Source organism: Onychostoma macrolepis, chromosome 10, assembly GCF_012432095.1.
Source record: "Onychostoma macrolepis isolate SWU-2019 chromosome 10, ASM1243209v1, whole genome shotgun sequence".
NCBI classification, from domain to species: Eukaryota; Metazoa; Chordata; class Actinopteri; order Cypriniformes; family Cyprinidae; genus Onychostoma; species Onychostoma macrolepis.
In genome coordinates, this window is record NC_081164.1 from 5,591,170 (window position 1) to 5,614,196 (window position 23,027).

The 23,027-nt window shown below is 37.4% G+C and overlaps 1 protein-coding gene across 3 annotated transcripts; it reads left to right on the forward strand.

The window, feature by feature from the left end:
* Window positions 1-879: 879 nt before the first annotated feature.
* lin54 (lin-54 DREAM MuvB core complex component) lies at window positions 880-20,190 on the forward strand. Of its 3 annotated transcripts, none has more exons than XM_058789146.1 (14): window positions 880-1,127; window positions 4,039-4,753; window positions 5,647-5,764; window positions 5,870-6,003; window positions 6,142-6,297; window positions 6,449-6,650; window positions 9,250-9,320; window positions 10,203-10,400; window positions 10,484-10,575; window positions 14,774-14,845; window positions 15,597-15,699; window positions 15,989-16,126; window positions 16,232-16,434; window positions 19,611-20,190. In XM_058789146.1, the coding sequence occupies exons 2-14, from the start codon at window positions 4,064-4,066 to the stop codon at window positions 19,807-19,809; spliced, it is 2,376 nt and encodes a 791-aa protein (XP_058645129.1). In that variant the 5' UTR covers window positions 880-1,127; window positions 4,039-4,063; the 3' UTR covers window positions 19,810-20,190. The 3 variants fall into 3 exon arrangements, with proteins under 3 accessions (XP_058645129.1, XP_058645128.1, XP_058645131.1); XM_058789145.1 differs by having other exon boundaries at window positions 880-1,105; XM_058789148.1 differs by lacking the exon at window positions 880-1,127 and adding an exon at window positions 2,049-2,511.
* The last annotated feature ends 2,837 nt before the right edge of the window (window positions 20,191-23,027 follow it).

Genomic DNA, 23,027 nt, shown 5'->3' on the forward strand with positions numbered 1-23,027 from the left:
CCAATTTCACAACTATAAATAGTACCAAACACAAAGACCAGTGCTAAAGTGCAGAGTGTCTGCAGAGAAAGGAAAGTGTAGCAGACACATGTGCATCTGTTTCCTGCGGCTTTACAGCTAAACGGAGCGTATTTATAAAAGCTCCTATAAATAAACAGCCTGCGTTTTTCTTGCAACAACATGGGTTACTAGAATAGAATAGAATAGAATAGAATATATGAAGTGTATTTATAAAAGATCCTAAAAAATTAAACAGTCTGAATTTTTACTTCAACAACATGTGCTACTATATTTGAATAAACTCTTATGTAATTAATAATATAATATAATATATACAGTAAGTTATATGAGGTGTATTTATAAAAGGTCCTATAAATAGGAATTTTTACTTCAACAACATGTGCTACTATATTTTTTCTCATGTACACAAAAGTAATTATAATATAATATATAACATAATGCAATATAATATATTAGAGCTAGATAAAATGTTTATAAAAGGTCCTATAAATAAACAGATTACATTTTACTGCAACTTGTGGTACTATATTTTATATACACTAATGTACTTAATATAATATAATAGTATTTTATATAAATTAAATGAAAAAAAAATATATATATATATAAGGTGAAATATAGGTAAAGTTAGTCACTTTCTGATTATTTGTCATTTGCATTCTTTTTCAAATATGATCAGTATCTTCGTTTGCTGTATATTTTTATTACTTTGCGTATAAAAAGCTATAGTGTAATTGATGGTGTCATATCGTAACTGATTGCTTTTTGAATTTTGATTTAGAATTAAACTAAACAAAGCAATTATACATTTTTATTATTTATTATAAATAATCATTCATCTTTCTGCGTACGATCCGGCACGGAAGTTGTGGCGTGACGTCATTTGTTGTTTCCTGCGAAGGCGTGGCTTGATTATGGGATGTTAGAGGTGAAATGGCGCTCGGCGCGGTATTTTAAACAATCGTCTTCGTCTGAGAGCGGATGATCGACGCGATGCAGTGCCGAGTTGGACTTAAGAGTGCGTGATCGAGTGCAAAACCTTGAGGATTTCAGAAGAGCGTCTGGACACTCATCTCGAGCGAGCGTAAGAAGTGCTTTGAGCTCCGGTGTGTGTTCAGCGAGGGGCAATATGATCTCAGCTAGTTAGCCGAGCTGCTAACAGTGTGTGTTTGTGTGTGTGTGTGCGCGCGTCAGTGTCAGCTCGCTCCAGAGTGCGTCACACGCCCAGCTGTGCTCGCGAATGATCGCTGCTAATGTCTGAGGAACTTCTGCATCATAAACCAAACACGGGCGAAGCTTAATAGTGTTAGTTATTAGTGGCTAACTAGTTAGCACCCGAGGCTATACCTGACAGTCAGTGACAGCGAGCTGCTGGCCCTCCGCGCCTGTCATACTCATCTTAAGAGTTTTATTCTGCATAATCATTGGTTCACAGCAGTATTAGTTACATGTAAAACGTCAGATTTTAATTTATATATTAAAATTATTTTATATGACGGTATATAAAATAAGATATAATTGTGTGGCAGAGTAACGTGGTCCTTTTTTGTTGTTGTTTTCTAAATTAGACAATTAATATTTCGTCTATAAACTGTTATAAGTTTGACTTTTTGCGCTCAGGATGTTTATTTTATGTTTTGTGATGTATGTACTGCATGGAAATAATTATAAATATTAAGTATTGTTGATGCACTTCTGTTTTCTAAACTAACGTTACTCGCTTTATATATAAATATCGTTGACATTAAAAGAATGAAGTGGCTTTCGTTTGAGGGACAGACTCTTTAATGTGCATGAGTTTGCAATATTACATTTTTATCTGATATAGATGTGATTGACACCAATTCATTTGAACTAAAATAATACTAGTGCACGAAGGTGAAGAGAAATTGTTTTTATTCTGTTGTTCAAAACCTGTATGGCTGATTTTTCGTCTTTGGAAGACCAGAAAGATGTTATCGAGCTGACAAAATCAGTCATCGTTCATTAATCTGTACGGAAAGAGTCTGCAGTGATAGTGAATGAGAGCCGAGGCTGTCACTCTGATAAACACTTTTTGTTTCAGTGAAGAAAAAGTTACGCGGGTTTGAAACGAATATCGCCAGATTAAAATTTTGAAGTCTCAAAATGATAATTGTGAACGTCGTTTGTCTCTCTTCTGCTCCTCCTTTGTGTGACAAAACAACAAATCCTGCAGTTTTTCTGCCGCTGTTTCTCGAGTCTGAACTGATGACGAGATGAAAATGGCGGATCTTTCGAAATCTAACCCCGGCCTGAAATAGACTCGCAGCGGGATAACTCTCTTTAACACGACTCAGTTCAGCAGACAAACATCCCTGGCTACAATAACCCATGTGTATGCCTTGTAAATAGAGATATTTCCATGGCAACAGAATAGACAGGAAAGCAGGCGCGTCGAATATCAACAAACTCCGTCTGATGTGAAACTGACAGACGGTCTTGTTTGGTTTCACTGAATTAACTGTTGAGGTAAAGGATTAAACACGGATTGTTATTGTCAGGCATATTCAGAGAGGCCTGCTGTTGTTTTTAAAACGGCTGTAAAAGTGTTAAATGTTTGAGTGACTAAACGCATGCATAAAAGTGTTTTTTTGTTTTTGTTTTTTTTTTGAGTGTGGATGGTTAAGCACAATTTCTTAAGCGCACGTAACTGCTGTCAGTATTTGCAGATTGTCAGTTTTCTGAAGCACAGCCTGGCTAGTTCATGTTAGCTTTGACAGCTGTGCTTAATATATAATTGCATGTTAACTGCTGGTTAGCCCCTGTGCTAGTTAGCCGCATAGCAGCTGAGCATAAACAGCCTTCTACTCTGAACGCGGGAGTGACTGGAATGAATGGGAGCGGTCCTGTCGCTCGCTCACAGTTAGTAAAGTGTTTAGTAAATAATGGAAATTTAAATGGCCCGCCAGTTGATTGTAGCGGAATAAGTGACATAACTATTATGCAGCTATGTTTGATGTAATGGGTTGGGCTAGTAGTTTCAATCCAAACTGATATATAAACAACCCAACTGGTTACAGTTGTTCTCAGTACAGTACATATCAGTGTTTATAAATGCTGTGTTGACATGTTGAAAAGGCAAATATGGTTCCCACAAGCCCTGTAATTTCAGAGTATATTTATCTTGTTTTCTTTACCCAGAAAAAGTCAATAGAATTATTGCAAGTCTAAAGGCATGGAAATATTTTATGGAAAATATTTGAAAAAAACTCTAAAATATTAGCATAATGCTAAAATATGTTAAAATATTAACATACACTATTATGTTTATTTTTAAATTATAATAAATATAGTAATTTTATATATAATGTTATATGGTTTATTATTTGTAAAAAGGCAATATTGTATGCATGCGTGTTAATATTGAAAATAGGATATATGGTTAAATAATATTACATTTGTTTAATGTTAATTTACATTAAATATAATAATTTTATATAGTTTATTTGTAAAAGGCAACATTTTATGTGTTCATTAATATTAAAATAAGATATTTAGTTAAATAATATTACATTTGTTTAATATTAAATCATATTAAATATTAGTTTTTATATATATTAGTTTTATGTAGTTTATTACATGTGCGTGTTAATATTAAAAATATTAAAAGTTAATGTTTATTTTAATGTTAAATAATATGAAATATCAATTTTACATAGTTTTACTGTTATGTTTTGAAAGAAATATGATTCTATTCTATGATTCTATTATATTTGACATTTCAAATAAATGCTGTTTTTTTTTTTCTATGTAAAACAAGAATCCTGAAAAAATGTTTCAACAAAAATATTAAGCAGCACCACTTTTCAACATTAACATAAGAAGACATGTTTCTTAAGCAACAAATCAGCATTTTAGAGTGATTTCTAATAGCCTTGGTGAAAATAAGAGCTAGTTTGAAACATTTTTGAACAGTAGTGTACTTGCAATACATTTCTCATCTCTTGTTTGTGGAAGTTTCTATGTTTTTAGTTATTTAAGAAATGTATTCCCCAGTTTGTTTTCAGTAACTTCACACACGATGGATGTGGTTTCACCTGAGCTCAACAGCCTCCTCCCTGATGAGATTATGGATACAGAAGCCATCGCGATGGAAGAGGAGCTCCCCGCCGAGCACCTCGCCGCTCCTCCCCAATCTGAACCAGAGCCGCCGCAGGTTCCTATGGAGACAGAGGTGCCTGAAATCGTCAGCTTGTGTCCAGCCTCCACATCTATGCAGATGACCTCCACCTCCACTGACGCTCAGTGCAGCACCAGCTTGGGAACTCAGCTCCTCCTCGCTCCCTCCGGCCTCATATCCAGCACCACCTCGACCACCACCACCTCTGTCAAAACCACCAGTCCTGCGGTGACTCAGAACCTCCCCAAAATTTCCAGCGTTACTGTCCCGGCCAACCACCAGCTCATCATCAACAAAGTGTCCAGCGCCCCCGCTGTGGATGGCAAGTGTCCAGGCGCTGCTGTGCTCAAGCCAGAGGGCCAAAAACTCTTGGTTGCCGGCCTCAGTAAAACAGGGCAGCCCATTATGTTGGCTCTGCCTCACACTTGGAACAAGCCCGCCACTACCCAGGGCACAGGGGACGCCAAGGCCCAGCCGACGCAGATCAAAATGGTGACGACAGTAGGGAAGCCTATGATAGCGGTGAGCTCAGCCAGTCAGCTGATGGGGAGCTCCACCACACTGCAGGCCCAGCAGCTCAAGGCACTTCAGGTGGGTGTTAACAGCCTTTCATTAAAACACTGATCATGCAGACATTTGCAGAAATTAAGCATAAATTACCATTTTATTTTAAGACCATAGTGAGCCACTTTAATTGCAAGTTTCTTTACTTTGGCTACAGTTTCTCATAATTTTTTTTTTTTTTTTTTATTATAAATAAGAAATGCCAAGGTCTTACCTTATAGTGTTACCTTATATGAAAATCTGTAATTGCTGCAGCTGAGTTGTTAGTCACTTTTACACTTTGTACACAAGCATGGAAAGAATAGAAAAAGCTTAATATTTGTAAAAAAAAAAAAAAAAAGTAATGTATTTTTTTACTGTATCTTTTAAATTTATTATTATTTATAGTCTTCTTCTTTTTTTTAAAGGAAAAATGCTATTTTTACTGTATTTTAATGAGCGGTTTTTGTTTATTTATGATAATTATTTAAAGCCATGTCTGTTTTCTTTTTATGCAAAAAACAACATTGTTTTTTTTTTTTTACATGTAAGGTAAATGCCTGTTTTTAAAATGAATTATTGTTAATATTAATGATCTTTTATAGTCATTTTCAAAAAAGGAAAAAGGCTGTTTTTATTACTGTATTTTTTTAAATACTATATTCTTAGTAATATTTAAAAAATTTATATTTCGAAATTAGTTATTTTTATACTATAATTCAAGTGAGCTATTACTTGTTGTTGTTATTACATATTTGTAAATGTTTTTCTATAATGTCTTTTGTTACTGTAGGTTTAAAATAAGTTATTTATAATATAATATTTATAGTAATTTTTACAATTTTGTTTTATTTAAAAAATTTTTTTACTGTCTTATTTCCTGTCCAGTGTCTATCATAGGCAGCTGAAATAGTTTTCAAGTATCGTATTTCTGTTCACAGATCTCAAAGAAGCCCCCAGTATCTACAGCTGGACCGATGATTACAAAGCTCATCATCACAAAAGCCCTGAATAATAAAGGACTGTCCAGCCCAGCTTCAGTGGCTCCTGTAGTGACTGGTACTCTTCTGTCTGTCTTTATAAAATATAACATGAGCAAGAGTGCTTTTTCTTTTAACAGCAAAGCTGTGATATCTAAATTTGAATTCCTTTTTTTGTCCACAGGGCGAGTTGTTACCCAGAGTTCTCCAGTGACACCCCCACGCACCATCACCATTGGTGAGACCATCAGCACTGTGTCACAGAATACATCTGGTAACAGCAAAGTCGCCATCTCTCCTCTCAAGTCTCCCAGCAAGGTCTTAACTCTTTCAAATGTAAAAACTGGCATTGCAATTACATTCACCTGTCTTTGTGATGCCAATTTTTTTCTCAGTGATGGCTACACTCTGTTTTCTGACATCACCCCCTCTTCCTCATGTTTCTCCTGTCTGTAGCTGACTGTGGTTTCGGTGGCCAGTCAGTCTCCAAACTCGCCTCAGAAGTCTGTGACGCTGCCGCTCAACGTGGCTCTGGGCCAGCAGATCCTCACTGTTCAACAGTCTGCCACCACCTCTCCAGCTAAAGCAGGAACCAGCCAGTCCACCGCACAGGTACGTCCAACTAGAGCCCTCACAAACCAAACCAGTTTGCTGTCCAGTCAAATATAGATTTTAAATGCCACATTCTGCAATAATAGCCTGCATTAGTGTAATTTTGTGTACAACAACAGCATTATGTTTTAATGCTTATTTATGTGTACAGACTGTAAAGCCAGTGCAGACGGTGGGAGGAGTGGGAACATCCCAGTTTAAGACCATCATCCCCCTCACCACACCTCCCAATGTGCAGCAGATCCAGGTGCCGGGCAGCCGCTTCCATTATGTGCGTCTGGTAACAGCCACCACTGGCAGCAGCACTGCACAGTCGAGCGGCAGCACCAACACCAACACTTCAATCCAACCAGGTGAGTATATCACAGTCCAACCCATGTGAGCGATGGGAACACGATTTTAACCCTTCCACTTCTGGATCCGCTTTCTCTCAAAGATTTTTTTCTGTTTAAGAATTCTATTATGGAATAAATAATTGGGTAAATAAATGCAATTCCATTGCCAAATTGGTCTGGGCAATAAATCAATATTTATTGCAAAAAATAAATCCACTTTATCGGTTTATTCTCTTTATTTAGGCTACATATAAACAATCAGGTGCATAGAAAGAAAAATATCTGCAAGTCTTCATGTTTTGGATGTCTCTGTGTGAATGAGTAATGCTGTTTCCGAACTAAACGTACTCAAGCACCTGTGATGCTTGTGATGTTTTCAGCATCTCTCATCTCACATTATGAGGACATGAACACATGTACTTCATCTCCAGAGCTGCTCTGAGAGCCATTTCACCAGCATTACACCATTTCATTTGATAAAAGCCATTAAACGTAAACTACAACTTAGAGGTGACCTATTATGCCCCTTTTTACAAGGTGTAAATAAGTCTGTGATGTCCCCAAAGTGTGTATGTGAAGTTTTAGCTCAAAATACCCCACAGATCATATTTTTATAGCTTGTTAAAATTGCCCCTTTTTTTTAGGGTATGAGCCAAAACACGCCATTTTTGTGTTTGTCCTAAGGGTACATATGACGTTTTTTTGATCATGGGCGATAAAAATGTCTCCACGATCTGCTTTTTGAGAAATATTGCAGTATCGTGCTACAGCGCACATTCTATCAGCTGCAGTTCTGATGCCTCCGTCTCAATATACTGTATAACGCCACATACATTCACATCAGTGATAACTCGGCGGTAAAGTTGCACTCACAGGACACTGCATTCATTCACAATCACAAAAAATCACAAAAGTACATTATTTAGTCTTACCGGTTAAACATTTCATATGCGTGCTGTTCTGATGCGCTTTTCCATTGCGTACACTTGAAACCTGTCAAATACCGCCTAATTACTGAACTAAGTTATGTATCACATCTGATTGCGCTAATACTGTCAAAAACCTACAAGGTTTACATATAAACACAGTTGCTTATGTCTAAAGTGAAAGTACACAAATTGAGAGAAAAACAAATGTGTGCCTGTATATTAGATGCGTGCAGCTCTTAAAGGGACAGTACTAAAGGGATAGTTCACCCAAAAATTATAATTCTGTCATTATTTACTCACTTACATGTTGTCCCAAACCTGTATTCATTTCTTTCTTGTGCTAAACACAAAAGATATTTTGAGTAACCAAACAGTTACTTTCATTGGAATCAATGTACAATTGATGTATATTGTGTATACGTATGTAGTGTTTCACTTTTTTATATTTGTTAATTCAATACCGCTAAATACACCTGCTGTACCTGAAAAATAAAGTACTGTTTGTTTTATTCGTATTAGGTTTATTTGTAAAGTGTATCTTTTGTTCTTATTTTTTTAATAGCAAAGATAAAATAATGACAGATTTTTATCTTCGCTCATTTTGGCCAAAATATCTGCCATTCTTTTTTATTTTATACTTTGTAACCTTGAAAGGCTTTGTTTTTAAAAAAGGGAAATTAGTTTGGCCATACTGCTCAGACAACTTGCAAAATAGTAAAATCAACATGACAAAGAATCATGATAAATCGTGAATTGTGATATTTCTGAAAAAAATCATGATATATTTTTTCCATATCGCCCACCCCTAGTTTGTCCCTTTAAATGCAAATGAGCTGGTGCTCCCAGCCCCCTTTCAGAAGAGGGCGGAGCTTCAAGAGCTCATGCTCTGTCATACCGGCACGTACTGAAAATGTCAGAAACTCTCCAAGCGGTTGACTTCCTATTTACGATGATTCTGGTAGAACGTGAAAGCAGCACCAGTGAAAACGGGCAGAGCCAATGGTAGCTTTAGCAACATTAGCCTTACTGAGTGCCGAGAAGCTCTTTCAGAAAGGCGATTTGGAGAACAAAAATATGATGTGCCTACTTTGTCTGGAACTGATGTTTGCACACAAAGCGTTAGTATTGGTCCCTCTTTCAGAATCAACTTTTGTAAAAATCCAGCGTTGAACTGACCCTCGTTTGTGAGTCCGGCGTAAAATAATTGGCACAATCATATAGGACTTTACCGATTTAAAAAATAAAAAATAAAAATTATTTATTACCATTACAGGCTGCTTGTTTTCACACACTGCGGCTACACAACTGTTCAAACATCTTATAAAAGTGATTTTTGCATAATAGGTCCCCTTTAAAGGTCTTTGCAACAAACAGCCAAAATAATAGTTTGCTTAAACTTACCACAGAAATGTATTACTCTTTGATAGCAAATCATATATTTCTCAATAATTAAAATAAAAAAAATATTCCAACCATATTCCTGTGACAGTCTTTCAAAATGTTTAGTTATATCATTTCTGTTTTAGGCGATGGTCCATCAATATGCAGCCTTTTATTTTTATAATGGGTGCACTGCAGCGATCCATTTTTAAGAATGACTTTAATGATAGGATTGAAAATGAATAGGCTCTTAAGTGATTTAAGAAAATCCAATAAGTTAACGTGTCTACTGTTGTGTTGTTACAAAGCCAAGCCTGTGATGATGAACGCTGCAGTACGGATGTCTGTACCCATCGTCTCAGCACAGACCGTCAAACAGGTACACAGTCAACACCTTGCTCACTACACAGTTAAACAATGGCATCATTGTTACCGATGGTTGTGGAGCTTTTGGTCTTTTTGCTGTTTGGTTTGATGATAATCTCTAGTTCTTCAGAAACTGCACGATTAATTGTTAAAAGATCGCAATCTCGATTCAAACACCCATGCGATCTAATTTCTAAATGAAAACAATTCGTGACTAAGCCTTTGGAAAAAGTCATAACAGAACATTCAAATCTGTGTTTGTGCTGCCGCTGACACAGAGAGCAGACATTTAGCGCGTTTAGTTAAGAAACGGCTTCACAAACAGTCTTTTCAACTACACGGTATTATTTCTGTTTTGAAATTTAATACTGAGATGAAAGTTTATAGTTCGGATATAAATATTGATGTCTATGGTAGCGATCAAAATAGAGCAAGTCATCTTTTGAAAGTAACTTGCCCTTCAAATAATGTTTGTCAAGTGCAACGTTTCGCCACTAGGTGGCGACAAGTGACCGTTAAAAATTTATTTGTCATTGAATCATTCATTCAAGAGATTTGTAAAAAAAAAAAAAACGCTCATTCATTCACTAATGACACAAGTGAAGTATTTATGAGTGAGTCATTGAACCATTCATTCAAACCACCTTTTCATAATTTTGATTTTAAAAATTGTTGTATTAAATATAATATATTTTATATTAAAATATTTAAGTAATTCAGATTAATTAAACACTTTTAAATAGAGCAATAAATATTTGTCACTCATTATTTTGTTTAGTTCCGAATTGTGGGAGAAATGTCATCTCAATTTGAGACACAAAAATTGTGATTCTCAATTTATCCAGAATTGTGCAGCTCTAATTTCACACATGCTTGATCATCTTTTTGTACACAGGTAGTACCCAAACCCTTGACGTCAGGAGCCCAGGTGGTGACCACCAGTCAGACCCCCCAGCGTCTCATCATGCCAGCCACACATCTGCCACAGATCCAGCCCAACCTCACCAATCTGCCACCGGGCACTGTGCTCGCCCCCGCCCATGGCTCTGGAAACATGGGCTACGCTGTCTTACCGGCCCCATACGTTACGCAGGTCTGTATGTCAGTGATGGAGCAGGATGTACGAGTTTGGCTGATTGTTTTTGTGGTATTGTCTCACCTTGCTTGTTCCCATAGATCCCTCAGCCTACGTTTGTGACTTTGACCAGCAGCTCCACCTTCTCAACAGCCACCCCTATACAGACTCAAGCCAGGCTTTCACTTAACGGGTGAGCCGAGCGCCACGTGCCACACTGTAACGTGTGTGTATGTATATATCGAGGGGTGTGAACCAGAAAGGCGTAAGTGACATTTCACCAACTTTACAGGAGAGCCAAAACAAAAATTTTACCATAGTTTGATCTGACTTTGTGTACTGATTTCAATTGTTCATAATAAAAAAATTGTACACTCATGGATGATAGTACTTTTGCCAGTAGAAAGCGCTCATTAAGAGCTTTCATGTGATGTATATATGTATCTCCATTTCACCAAAAATGTCACTTACGCCCTTCTGGTTCTCACCCCTCGATATACAAATTAACTAGAGCCCGCATGATACCGATATTAGGGAGTAAAAAGAAATCTAATATCGATATACATATATCGGCCGATATTCTTTGTGTATATTATAGTACAGTACCTGTCAAAAGTTTGGACCCCTTCCCATTCGTGTCTCTAAACGTTTGACTGGTACTGTATATAGAATACAGAATATACATACTTCACTTATAGTAAATAACTTTAAACACAAATAGAACAAAAAAAAAAAAAATATATATATATATATATATATATATATATATATATATATATATATATACACATATATATATATATATATATATATATATATATATATATATATACATACAGTGGAGTACGGAAAGTATTCAGACCCCCTTAAATTTTTCACTCTTTGTTATATTGCAGCCATTTGCTAAAATCATTTGTTCATTTTTTTTCCTCATTAATATACACACAGCACCCCATATTGACAGAAAAACACAGAATTGTTGACATTTTTGCAGATTTATTAAAAAAGAAAAACTGAAATATCACATGGTCCTAAGTATTCTGGGCCCGGTTGCATAAAGCACCTTAAGTGTAATTTTCCCTTAAGATTGCCCTCAAGTTTCCCTTACAATTAAGGGCGTTGCATAAAATATACCTTAAATGACACTTAAGGGTTTCTTTAGGTGAAACATCATAAACCCTTAGAATTTCTCTTAAGTGTCCCTTAAAGCCCATAAGTGTTGCATAAAGCCCCTTAACTGTCATTTTCCTAAGTATACCGTAAGGTATGGAAAATGTCACCTTAAGTGTTACACAGCGAGCAGATTCAATCCACAATCGGCCGCTTTATAACAGATTTTAATTTAGGCATTTATTCACATTTATCAAATTACAAACGTGAATGCATCATGCGAGAACACATTTATTTTCTTTAATATTTTACTCCTGCATTTTCCTACATATTACCTGGGAGATGACTTGAAAAACACACATGAAAAATATATTTTCGCAATCGTGTGTTTGTGTTTACATTTCTGCAAAAATATTTAGCGCTTCATAATGTTCACATCACCTCGTTTTGCATACGAATAAAATGACTATCTTGTCTTTTTGCATTTAAATATAGATTTATTCACATTAGTCCCTGAAAATGTTATGTTTCTGTGAAAACTTGCATCGCTATCTGCATTAACAAATAATGTGTCCATGGCAACAGTAGATTTTTTTTTTTAACAGCAAAACCTGGGTCGCTGTCGTGAAATACTCAACGGTTTCCTTTAACTAAGGGAATGGTTTAAGTGATTGTATGCAACACCCTTAAGACATTCCCTTAGGTAAGGGGAAATCACGCCTTAAGTGTCATACTTAAGGGAAAAACTTAAGGTGCTTTATGCAACCGGGCCCAGACCCTTTGCTCAGTATTTAGTAGAAGCACCCTTTTGATCTAATACAGCCATGAGTCTTTTTGGGAAAGATGCAACAAGTTTTTCACACCTGGATTTGGGGATCCTCTGCCATTCCTCCTTGCAGATCCTCTCCAGTTCTGTCAGGTTGGATGGTAAACGTTGGTGGACAGCCATTTTTAGGTCTCTCCAGAGATGCTCGATTGGGTTTAAGTCAGGGCTCTGGCTGGGCCATTCAAGAACAGTCACGGAGTTGTTGTGAAGCCACTCCTTCGTTATTTTAGCTGTGTGCTTAGGGTCATTGTCTTGTTGGAAGGTAAACCTTCGGCCCAGTCTGAGGTCCTGAGCACTCTGGAGAAGGTTTTCGTCCAGGATATCCCTGTACTTGGCTGCATTCATCTTTCCCTCCATCTTGCCACCACCATGCTTCACTGTTGGGACTGTATTGACAGGTGATGAGCAGTGCCTGGTTTTCTCCACACATACCGCTTAGAATTAAGGCCAAAAAGTTCTATCTTGGTCTCATCAGACCAGAGAATCTTATTTCTCACCATCTTGGAGTCCTCCATGCGGGCTTTCATGTGTCTTGCACTGAGGAGAGGTTTCCGTCGGGCCACTCTGCCATAAAGCCCCGACTGGTGGAGGGCTGCAGTGATGGTTGACTTTCTACAACTTTCTCCCATCTCCCAACTGCATCTCTGGAGCTCAGCCACAGTGATCTTTGGGTTCTTCTTTACCTCTCTCACCAAGGCTCTTCTCCCCCGATAGCTCAGTTTGGCCAGACGGCCAGCTCTAGGAAGGGTTCTGGTCGTCCCAAACGTCTTCCATTTAAGGATTATAGAGGCCACTGTGCTCTTAGGAACCTTAAGTGCAGCAGAAATGTTTTTGTAACCTTGGCCAGATCTGTGCCTTGCCACAATTCTGTCTCTGAGCTCTTCAGGCAGTTCCTTTGACCTCATGATTCTCATTTGCTCTGACATGCACTGTGAGCTGTAAGGTCTTATATAGACAGGTGTGTGGCTTTCCTAATCAAGTCCAATCAGTATAATCAAACACAGCTGGACTCAAATGAAGGTGTAGAACCATCTCAAGGATGATCAGAAGAAATGGACAGCACCTGAGTTAAATATATGAGTCTCACAGCAAAGGGTCTGAATACTTAGGACCATGTGATATTTCAGTTTTTCTTTTTTAATAAGTCTACAAAAATGTCAACAATTCTGTGTTTTTCTGTCAATATGGGGTGCTGTGTGTACATTGAGGAAAAAAATGAACTTAAATGATTTTAGCAAATGGCTGCAATATAACAAAGAGTGAAAAATTCAAGGGGGTCTGAATACTTTCTGTACCCACTGTATATATATATAATATATATCTCGAATAAGGAACAGGAAGACTCATATTTAAAGTCTTTTTGCAGTTAATTATTCACAGATATTAGTCTATATCACGATTTTATTTAAGTGTACTGACCTGTTTTTTATTTATTCATCAAAAATGACACATTCTGTGAAATTCCGCATTTATACAGTAAATCAGATTTTATGACTGGATTCCACAGTTCCATCTGCGTTTTGTGCATCATGGAAATCATAGGGCAATACTAATGTAGCAAATGAGTATGATAAGCTCATTGTGAGAGTAAAAGATGGGGACATTGTTTATTTACTTTATAGCATTGCATCTCACCAGCTAGGTGACAACGTAACGTTAAATCACCATTCAACAGACTCAAGCCACCACCGCACTGCCGTCTATTGGACTGCAGGAAGATACTAATTTTCATTCTGCTACGTTACTGTCTATACTGACAAACTACTTAGGAAATTTCTTAGGACTTGACTTGGACTAGGTCTAGACTTGACTTGAAATGTGATGTGACCAATGTGATAAGCATGGCATGACATGGCAGTTTTAAGGGATGGGGTTAAGTGAGCCGTCATCGGCGAGTCAAGCCAGCCGCCGCCTGGATTTGAATGCTCGTCTATTTGTGGAATTATGGCACGTATGCGTGGCGCGGCCAAAAAGCTGAGAGAGATGCTTTTTGGAAGCCTCATGTATCGCAACACCTTAATTGACCGAGTGAGGTTGCCAGTAGCGCACTCTGCTGGACAAACTAAGTAATTACACCATTTGAAAGCATTTTATCTGCGTTATACTTAAGCAATAAGCCCCAAGAAGCCGTGGTTTACAGTGAATTTATAACAGCTAATGGGCGTTGTTAGGCACGGCGCAAAGTGGTGAAGTAACAAAGGCATATGTTTGTAGTGTAATTTACAACAGCTTCGAACGCGGCTCAACCAATCAGAATCCGTGACCGGAACTATCCGTTTTATAATGTATGTTCTGTAATAAAAACAGTTCATATTGCTGGCATATCTGCGGCATATTCACCGATGCCGATATATCTGCGACAGGCTCATATTAGCCGATAAAATCGGCAAAGCAATATATCAGTCAGGCTCTAAAATTAACCATTAGGTTACATTCTGCCTGTGTTTTATTACAGTTTATCAACATCTGAAGCAACTTCAAGGCCGAGAAAACCCTGCAACTGCACACGGTCACAGTGTCTGAAATTGTAAGTGTCACCCGTCATTTGTTTTCTATTCTCTGAAAATTGAAAATGGCCCATATAAAGGGTATAATCTGTTTCAGCTGCTACATTTGGCAAGCGCTGTCATAGTTTCCAGATCCAGTTGTATAATATTGCAACAACTTCCTTCCTTTTAACAATCTGCAGTTCAGTTCTCATACTGTCAAATTCACCAGCAAAGAACAGTTAATGCTGGCAGACAAGAAGCAGATTATCAGAGGTGCCAGTATAGCTTGAAATTTTATTGCTCACAAGCACCCCCTGTCAAGCACTTTACACATTGGCAGTGCCTATTGTTTTTAAGCTTTGCCTGAAGCATCACATGTGCTACTATTTAAATGTTAGGGGTTAGTAAGTTTTTGGTTATAAATGGCAAAACCATTTATAATGTTTCAATGAAGTGCTGGTTTTTTTACTTTATATTTTCAAGGTTCTCTGATAAATACGAAGCAGCACAACCGTTTTCAACATTGATAATGAATGTTTCTTGAGCATCAAATCAGCATATCAGAATGATTTCTGAAGGAACATGTGACATTTGAAGACTGGAGTAAATATTTCACAGTATTGTTTTTACTGTATTTCTGATTAAATAAATGCAGCCTTGGTGAGCAAAAGAGACTTTATTTAAAAACATTTAAAAAAAATAATCTTACAGACCCCAAACTTTTGAACGGTAGTGTAATTCTTGAGGCAGCTGCAGTTTACTCTAAGAGTTTAATCTGTCGTCTTGCAGGTATTGCGATTGCTTTGCCAACGGGGAGTTCTGTAATAACTGCAACTGTGTTAATTGCTTCAACAACCTTGATCATGAGAGTGAAAGACTGAAGGCCATCAAGGTAATGAATTACTGCCTTGCTGTAGACCTCTGTTGTTTTTTTCTTTTTATCTTTGTTGTTATTTTCCATCTTACTAAAGACATAGTGCTTCAAATATGCCATTATAATTTTTTTAGTTCAGATGCACAGTTTAGAATATCAGAGACTTAGAGGTGGGCTATTTGCCAGTTAACAACCACCTAGCAATAGCATAGTAATGCCCTCTTGTTCATCTCGCTGTACAGGATAGTTCTCCTGTAATGCTTTGAAAATCTATAGGCATCAATTGAAGTAATGTATTTTCTCCCAGGCATGTTTAGACAGAAACCCTGTGGCTTTTAAGCCCAAGATTGGCAAAGGCAAAGAAGGAGAGTCAGACAGGAGACACAGCAAAGGCTGCAACTGTAAGAAATCTGGCTGTCTGAAAAACTACTGTGAGTGTTATGAGGTGAGTGTTTGCACACTGTAAAGAATGTGGAAGTGTCATGTACAAGATATGGTTGGTTTTCCCTTGTTTAGGACCAGATATCATTCTGTTGTCTGTTTGCGTTAGGCAAAGATCATGTGTTCGTCCATCTGCAAATGCATGGGCTGCAAGAACTTCGAGGAGAGTCCTGAAAGGAAGACGCTGATGCACCTGGCAGACGCTGCAGAGGTGCGAGTTCAGCAGCAAACCGCAGCCAAAACCAAACTGTCCTCACAGATCTCCGATCTGCTCACCAGAACCACACCGGCCATCACCAGCGGGGGCGGAAAGTAAGTCCCACCTTTATCAGCTCTTCATTATGATGCCTGTCCAAGTCATTCACTCTGTTCAGCTGTCTCTGTATCAACCAATTATCCATGAATCACCAGAACACCTTACCAGCTTCCTAGTAACAAACTGTTAATAAAAAGAAAATGAATATGATAATTTATTGAGCAGCAAATCAGCATTTTAGAATGATTTCTGAAGGATCATGTGACACTGAAGACTGGAGTAATGATGCTGAAAATTCAGCTTTGCATCACAGGAATAAATTCCAGCTTGCATTCCAGCAATATGCCAAGCGACCACCTAGCAGCTTCTTGGTAAACAAAACAGCGATTACCTACTAACCACATAAAATATCATAACAATATACAGTAGGGGGCAGTCATGGCCTAATGGATAGAGAGTCGGACTTGTAAACCGAAGGGTCCGGCAGGAATCGTCAGTGGGGGGAGTGAATAACCAGCGCTCTCTTCCACCCTCAATACCACGACTGAGGTGAGACCCTTGAGCAAGGCACCAAACCCCCAACTGCTCCCCGGGAGACGCAGCAATATGGCTGCCCACTGCTCCGGGTGTGTGTTTACTGCTGTGTGTGTGTGTGTGTGTTCACAGCTGTGTGCATGCACTTGAATGGGTTAAATGCAGAGCACAAATTCTGAGTATGGATCACCATACTTGGCCAGACGTCACTTCACTTCACTCACTCACTCACTCACTAAATGTCTGCTATAAAGGATGACACAATTTAGTTTTGATGCTTCTAGTTAAGTAATAAAAAGCTGCTGCTAATGTTGTACACAATAAATATCACCACTACTCATCTCTGCACCAATAAAATGTGCAACACTGTTTTTCTAAACAATTATGTAATATCTAATTGGCCTATTACAGGGGTGCCCAATCCTGCTCCTGGTGATCGACTGTCCAGCAAAGTTCAGCTCCAACTCTAATCAAACACACTAAGCAACTAATTAAGGTCTTCAGAATCGCTTGAAAATTAAAGGCAGGTGTGTTTGATTCGAGCTGGAGCTGAACTTTGCTGGACAGTCGATCGCCCGGAGCAGGATTGGGCACCCCTGGCCTATTATATTAATATTTAACTTACATTGGAAAGGTTTCCGTAACCTTTCACGAGATCTCGGCAAAAAGTCTCACGATTTATTTCCAGAACATGATGCATGATGGGATACACTAAGCCTGGAATAGCCAGCGTTCCCACGGGTCCTTGAAATCCTTGAAAGTTTGTGAATCTGATTAAAAATTTTCAAGGCCCTGGAAAGTTTTTGAAAATAAACAAATATTGGATACAGGTCCTTGAAAATTCCATATTATTCCCTCCGGTCCGCTAATCTGTTATTTCGCCAACACTTTGTGCATACTAGCTTGCTTGATTTACGTTGCACATTTATGCGTTACGTTAAGTGTTTCCCACGTGAGGTATTTTGTGTTTTCGTTGCCATGACGTTCACACGCACATGAAACTACCAAGATGTTACCTCAACGTTTCACAGACACACCGTGAAACATTGCAAAAATAGGCTGAAACTGCTGAAACTTGATGACTGGAAAATGCAAGTTTCAAGATATTTGGCTCACCAAAGAAGATTACAAAGAATGGCTTGCCAGAGATCCAAATGTAATGTTGAATTGCTTTGCTTGTTAAGATAATGTAAAGCCATGAGGCAAGAAAAACTTATTCAAGCATATTCATATATCTTAAAACTTCTGGTTACATGAGCCTAAGCTCTTTTCAATAAAATCCATGCAAAAGTTAATATCAGATCATTTTAGAATACAGTATAGTATGTACCAAATATTATTCAATTTTATGCAAAACAGAAATACGACAAATATTAGATTTCTGTCATATGGCCAAAAATAAATGCAAAAAAAAAAAAAATTGCTTTTTTGCATAGTTGTGTTTGACGCATGAAAACTGTAACAATGTATCTTACAAGGTAACGCGGTGTAACCTTTGCTCTCACTTGAAATGTGTCCCCACATTAAGTCCTTGAATTTGAGGGTATTGGACCTGGAAAGTCCTTGAAAGGTCCTTAAATTTGAAGTTAACCAAGGTGCGGGAACCCTGAATAGCGCTCTGGAGCGGTATTTGAGATTTGTGTGGATTTAGTGTGCTTTAAGGGCACTGTGCTTTGCCGTTTTTAAAGTGATTTTAAAAGCATTTTCTCCACCCCAAAATTAAATTTGTCATTAATCACTTACCCTCATGTCGTTCCTGTAAACCCGTAAAGCTTGGTTTGTCCTCTGAACACAATTTAAGATATTTTGGATGAAAACCGTAGAGGAGGCTTGTGACTGTCCCATTGACTGCCAAGTAAATAACACTGTCAAGGTCCAGAAAAGTATGAAAAACATCGTCAAAATACTCCATCTGCCATCAGTGGTTCAATCTGAATTTTATGAAGCGACGAGAATACTTTTTGTACGCAAAAAAAACCCGACATTTATTCAACAATTCGTCTCCTTTGTGTCTGTCTGTGTCAGCGTAGCGCCATTTTGGAGAGCATCCAATGGACGCAAAGTGCGTACACGCTCTCAAGTGGTTTTGTTTTCATCTTCACTCCATATAATATCTAATAAAGTGTTCTTAATCGTAGTGGTGATTTGTCCACAGAGGTTACAGGAAACCGCTCTAATTCTGCTGTTCAATAAGCGCCACCTGCTGTCAGAGAGTTATAGAGACTTGCATTACATTCAGCTTGTGTGCAGTTTCTGTCTGGCCTAAAAATGGAACGAATTTGCATGACCTGTAAATTTTGATCAGTTGATTGAAAAACAAGCTTATGTAAATTATACGCTTAAACAATTCAGATAAGGTATCTAGAACTATTTATGGAGCAGATAAAAACATGTAATTTTGACTTAACTCTTTTCTTTAAAGAATGAAATGTACGCTTTACCATTTTATGAAACCTTTTCAAAGCATTATTTTTGAAAATAATGTCTCACATAACATGTCATTTAAAATCCAGACATCATTGGTTATGTTATTGTTTTAGTGTTCTAGTGCAACTTTTTTTTTGCCCTTACGCAGGTGATGCGAGCGACGCCACAGTCCGCTTCCTCAGCACTAGTTCTTTAACGTCGGTTTGGTTTGTCCTTACCCTTAGTGTTGGAGAATGATGTTGTAATAATTCGAGTGTAAATCTCTTTCCAGGTTGCCATACACATTCGTAACAAAGGAAGTGGCCGAGGCGACGTGTGACTGTCTGCTGGAGCAGGCCGAGCAGGCCGAACTCGCCAACCAGCCTCAGGCCGTGGCAGAACGCCTCATTCTGGAGGAGTTTGGTCGCTGCCTCAGGAGAATCATCAGTTTTGCTGGCAAAGCTAAGACGGACTGTCCCATCAACTGCTAGAGCCGTGACTCAGAGCCCTCTCGCTCGTTTGGGGCCCAGGGTGTTGCTGAACCTAGACTCGGGCTCCACTGAGGGCACTTTTACCGGCCCTCATATGGATTCATGGGCCTTCTAATAAAAAGACACAAACCAGAACTTCCCACTGGCCTGTGAGATGTGTTGTGGAGGACACACTATATTCAGTAGGAGGACTACAGTACTTCATTGTAGCCCCCTGCGGTGGACTTAACACTGTTTGCTTTAATGGAAGGGGTTTATTTTAGAACGATCGATACTATTTTAAAGTAGTTTTTGTTTTGTTTGGCAATGTTTTCCACTTTTAAATCTGCATAATCATGATATGTGTTTGTCTTTTTAAAACTGGATTTTCATATCATCATTCACTGTCGTCTGAAAGCCCTTACTAATAACCTCGGGATAGTCGGGATGAGGAAGGAACTTCCCTGCACATGTAATAATTAGCCGTCTGATCATGACTTGTATACAGTAAGTAGCCTGTACTGTAGCTTCATTATATTTAATTGCTGGCAGCAAGTTTTGTTCCCTGAGCAGAATCGGGTTCAGTCTTCATCATTCCGTTCATGCTCAAGCACGCAAGCGTTCAGCCGGGCCGGTCTGAGAGTCGCTGGACGGGACGAAGATTGAAGCACAGCATGGCGGTACAGATTTCCTGTACTCCAGAAATCTAAGATTAGAGTTGAATCTTTAATATTGAAAATACAAGCAGCTAAATACGATTTGTAATCCAGTAGTGAGTCTTAAAGCTTATTTGATGGGCTCCTTCATCTGAGTCCACAGATCAGTTGAGAACCTGCTCAATGATTTTTTTTTTTTTTTTTTCCTCCTGGTTGGTTTGTTTTGGGTTTTATTTGCAGTTATTGGTTGATTGGCTTTGTCAGGGCCTAATTAAACCAAACCTTTCCATACTCCGAGTCTGATGAGTCTACACATGTGTAGTCCCTAAAACTTGATGGGCGAATCTCATGAAACCAAGAACATGTTCAGGTCATATTACATCCCAAAATTATTAACTTATATTGCGTAAAGAAAATTTTGAATCTTTTAGAACTCATTAAATGGATAGTTGACCCAAATATGTAAATTTTGTAGTTTTTTAGTTTTCATGTTGGTCCAAACCCGTGTGACGTATTTCTTTGGAACATAAAAGAAGAAATTGAGGGGGGGTTTTTTTCTTCTTTTTTTTTTTTCTTTTTTAATGGCTGTGTATATATATATTTATACATATGTGTGTGTGTGTATACACACACACACACACACACATACACATACATACACACATACATACATACACACACACACACACACACACAAGGGTGACTAAATTACAAAAAAAATAATCATTTTTGGGTGAACTACCCCCTTAAGGATTTTTCATGATAATTCAATTTTTTTCTTTTTCATTACAGTAAATGTTCTTTTTACTTTTTTAGTGTAAAATTATTTTACAGTAATAAGAATCAAAATGAGTTTATATAGAATTATATGAAGACATGTATATAAAAATAACTCATTCTTATTACTGTAATTATAATTACTTTGTTTAAAATAATTAGTTTTTTGTAGCGTATTATCAAAAATAAGATTTGTTTATATATAGTGTTTTTCATAAACTGTATATAAAAATAACCTTGCAAGCATTGTGTAATGCAAAGAAAATCTCATTACTGTTCTAATTAATTATTACAGTTTGGTTTCTTTTTTAGTAGCATAAAAATTGATTGTGTCAAAATTGATTTACATTGAATCATTATGCATAATTGAAAGAAAAAGTCTCAATCTATGATCATTTAAAGAAAATTGTACTACAGGTTGGTTTTCTTTTAGTAAAATCATTTTACAGTAATTAGAACCAAATGTTTTTTTTTTTTAATATTTAAAGCTAATTTTTGTGGTCCTAAAAAGTGGGATTATTTATAACTTTTTTTTTTTTACCTTTTGATTTTGGGGTGAAATATGACGAACATGCTGTTTGTGATTTTCTGGCAAAATGTGGTCTATATTAATGGCTTTTTCTTCTCAAAGGCAAGTAAACTGTGTTGTATGGCATATTAAAACAGTGGGTAGATCAAATTACCCAAAAGTGCTATAAGAAAAAGAAATCATCAACTCGAGGTGGTCTTCGGGTTTAGTTGAAGTCATGATTTGGTTGGCACAGGTGCTTAGTACAGACTTTCAAGCATTACTTAAGAGCACAGGCTGCTTTTTGACTTCATTTTGCTCATAGTGCCTTTTCACATAACAGCTCAAACGATCCTTCACCGTGCTCAGTGGAAGTCTGCTTTCTTAAACCGATTAAACATCAACAGTAGATGAAAAATGCTAAGCCTGCTGCATGTAATCTGCCAAAAATAGTTTTAGTTTGATTTTATGCCGTTTTATTTATGTTATCAGGCAGTTACTAAAACTATGAAGGAACTTAATCTTATCTTTCCCAGACTCAAAATATGCTTGTTGAATGCAGCTTTTATTCATCAATAAACAGACCATCACACTGTCATGAAGACATGCGATTATTTGACAGTTTCTGATCTCCCCTACATTTCACAGCACATTTATATTTCACTATTAAACAGCTGGTTAAAGGTTAAAACGCTTATGCACCTTATTATGCCTTAATAACCACCTCTATACTCAGGGCTTTTTAATGTAAATATCCTCATAACTAATAGTAAAGATTATTTCGCTGCATGACTGCAAGCAATCTGTTAGATGACTCCCGAGTCACATTAATGCATTATTCTTTTTCATCAGATGTTTTGGATATAGCTTCATTGCTTTTTAATATTTTCATAAACGCATCTTCCAAATAATGCATAGCTTGCAGTATTTTGTGCTATTGTTGTAGAGAAGACATGAGAATGCAGGCTTCCTCACCTGTGCCATCCAAAACTTTAATATCTTCCCGGCTTTGGTTGTTTATAGATCATCTTTTTCATATTTTATGGTGATAAACGCTGTTTGTATTCCAGACCCTTTCCTCCATTTGTTTTCTGACAGATGCAAATGATTTTCAGGTTGTACACTTGTCGAAGAAGAAGATAATGAACAATGAGTTCATGTCTTTGTACATATATAGCCAGTCAATGTTATCTTGTATAAATGTAAATGAACATTAGTGCTCCTTTGTACCTTTCTGAAAATTGCCATGTTTTTTCACAAATGAAACTCTTCACTAATGTTTCCGTGTTTTTAGTGTT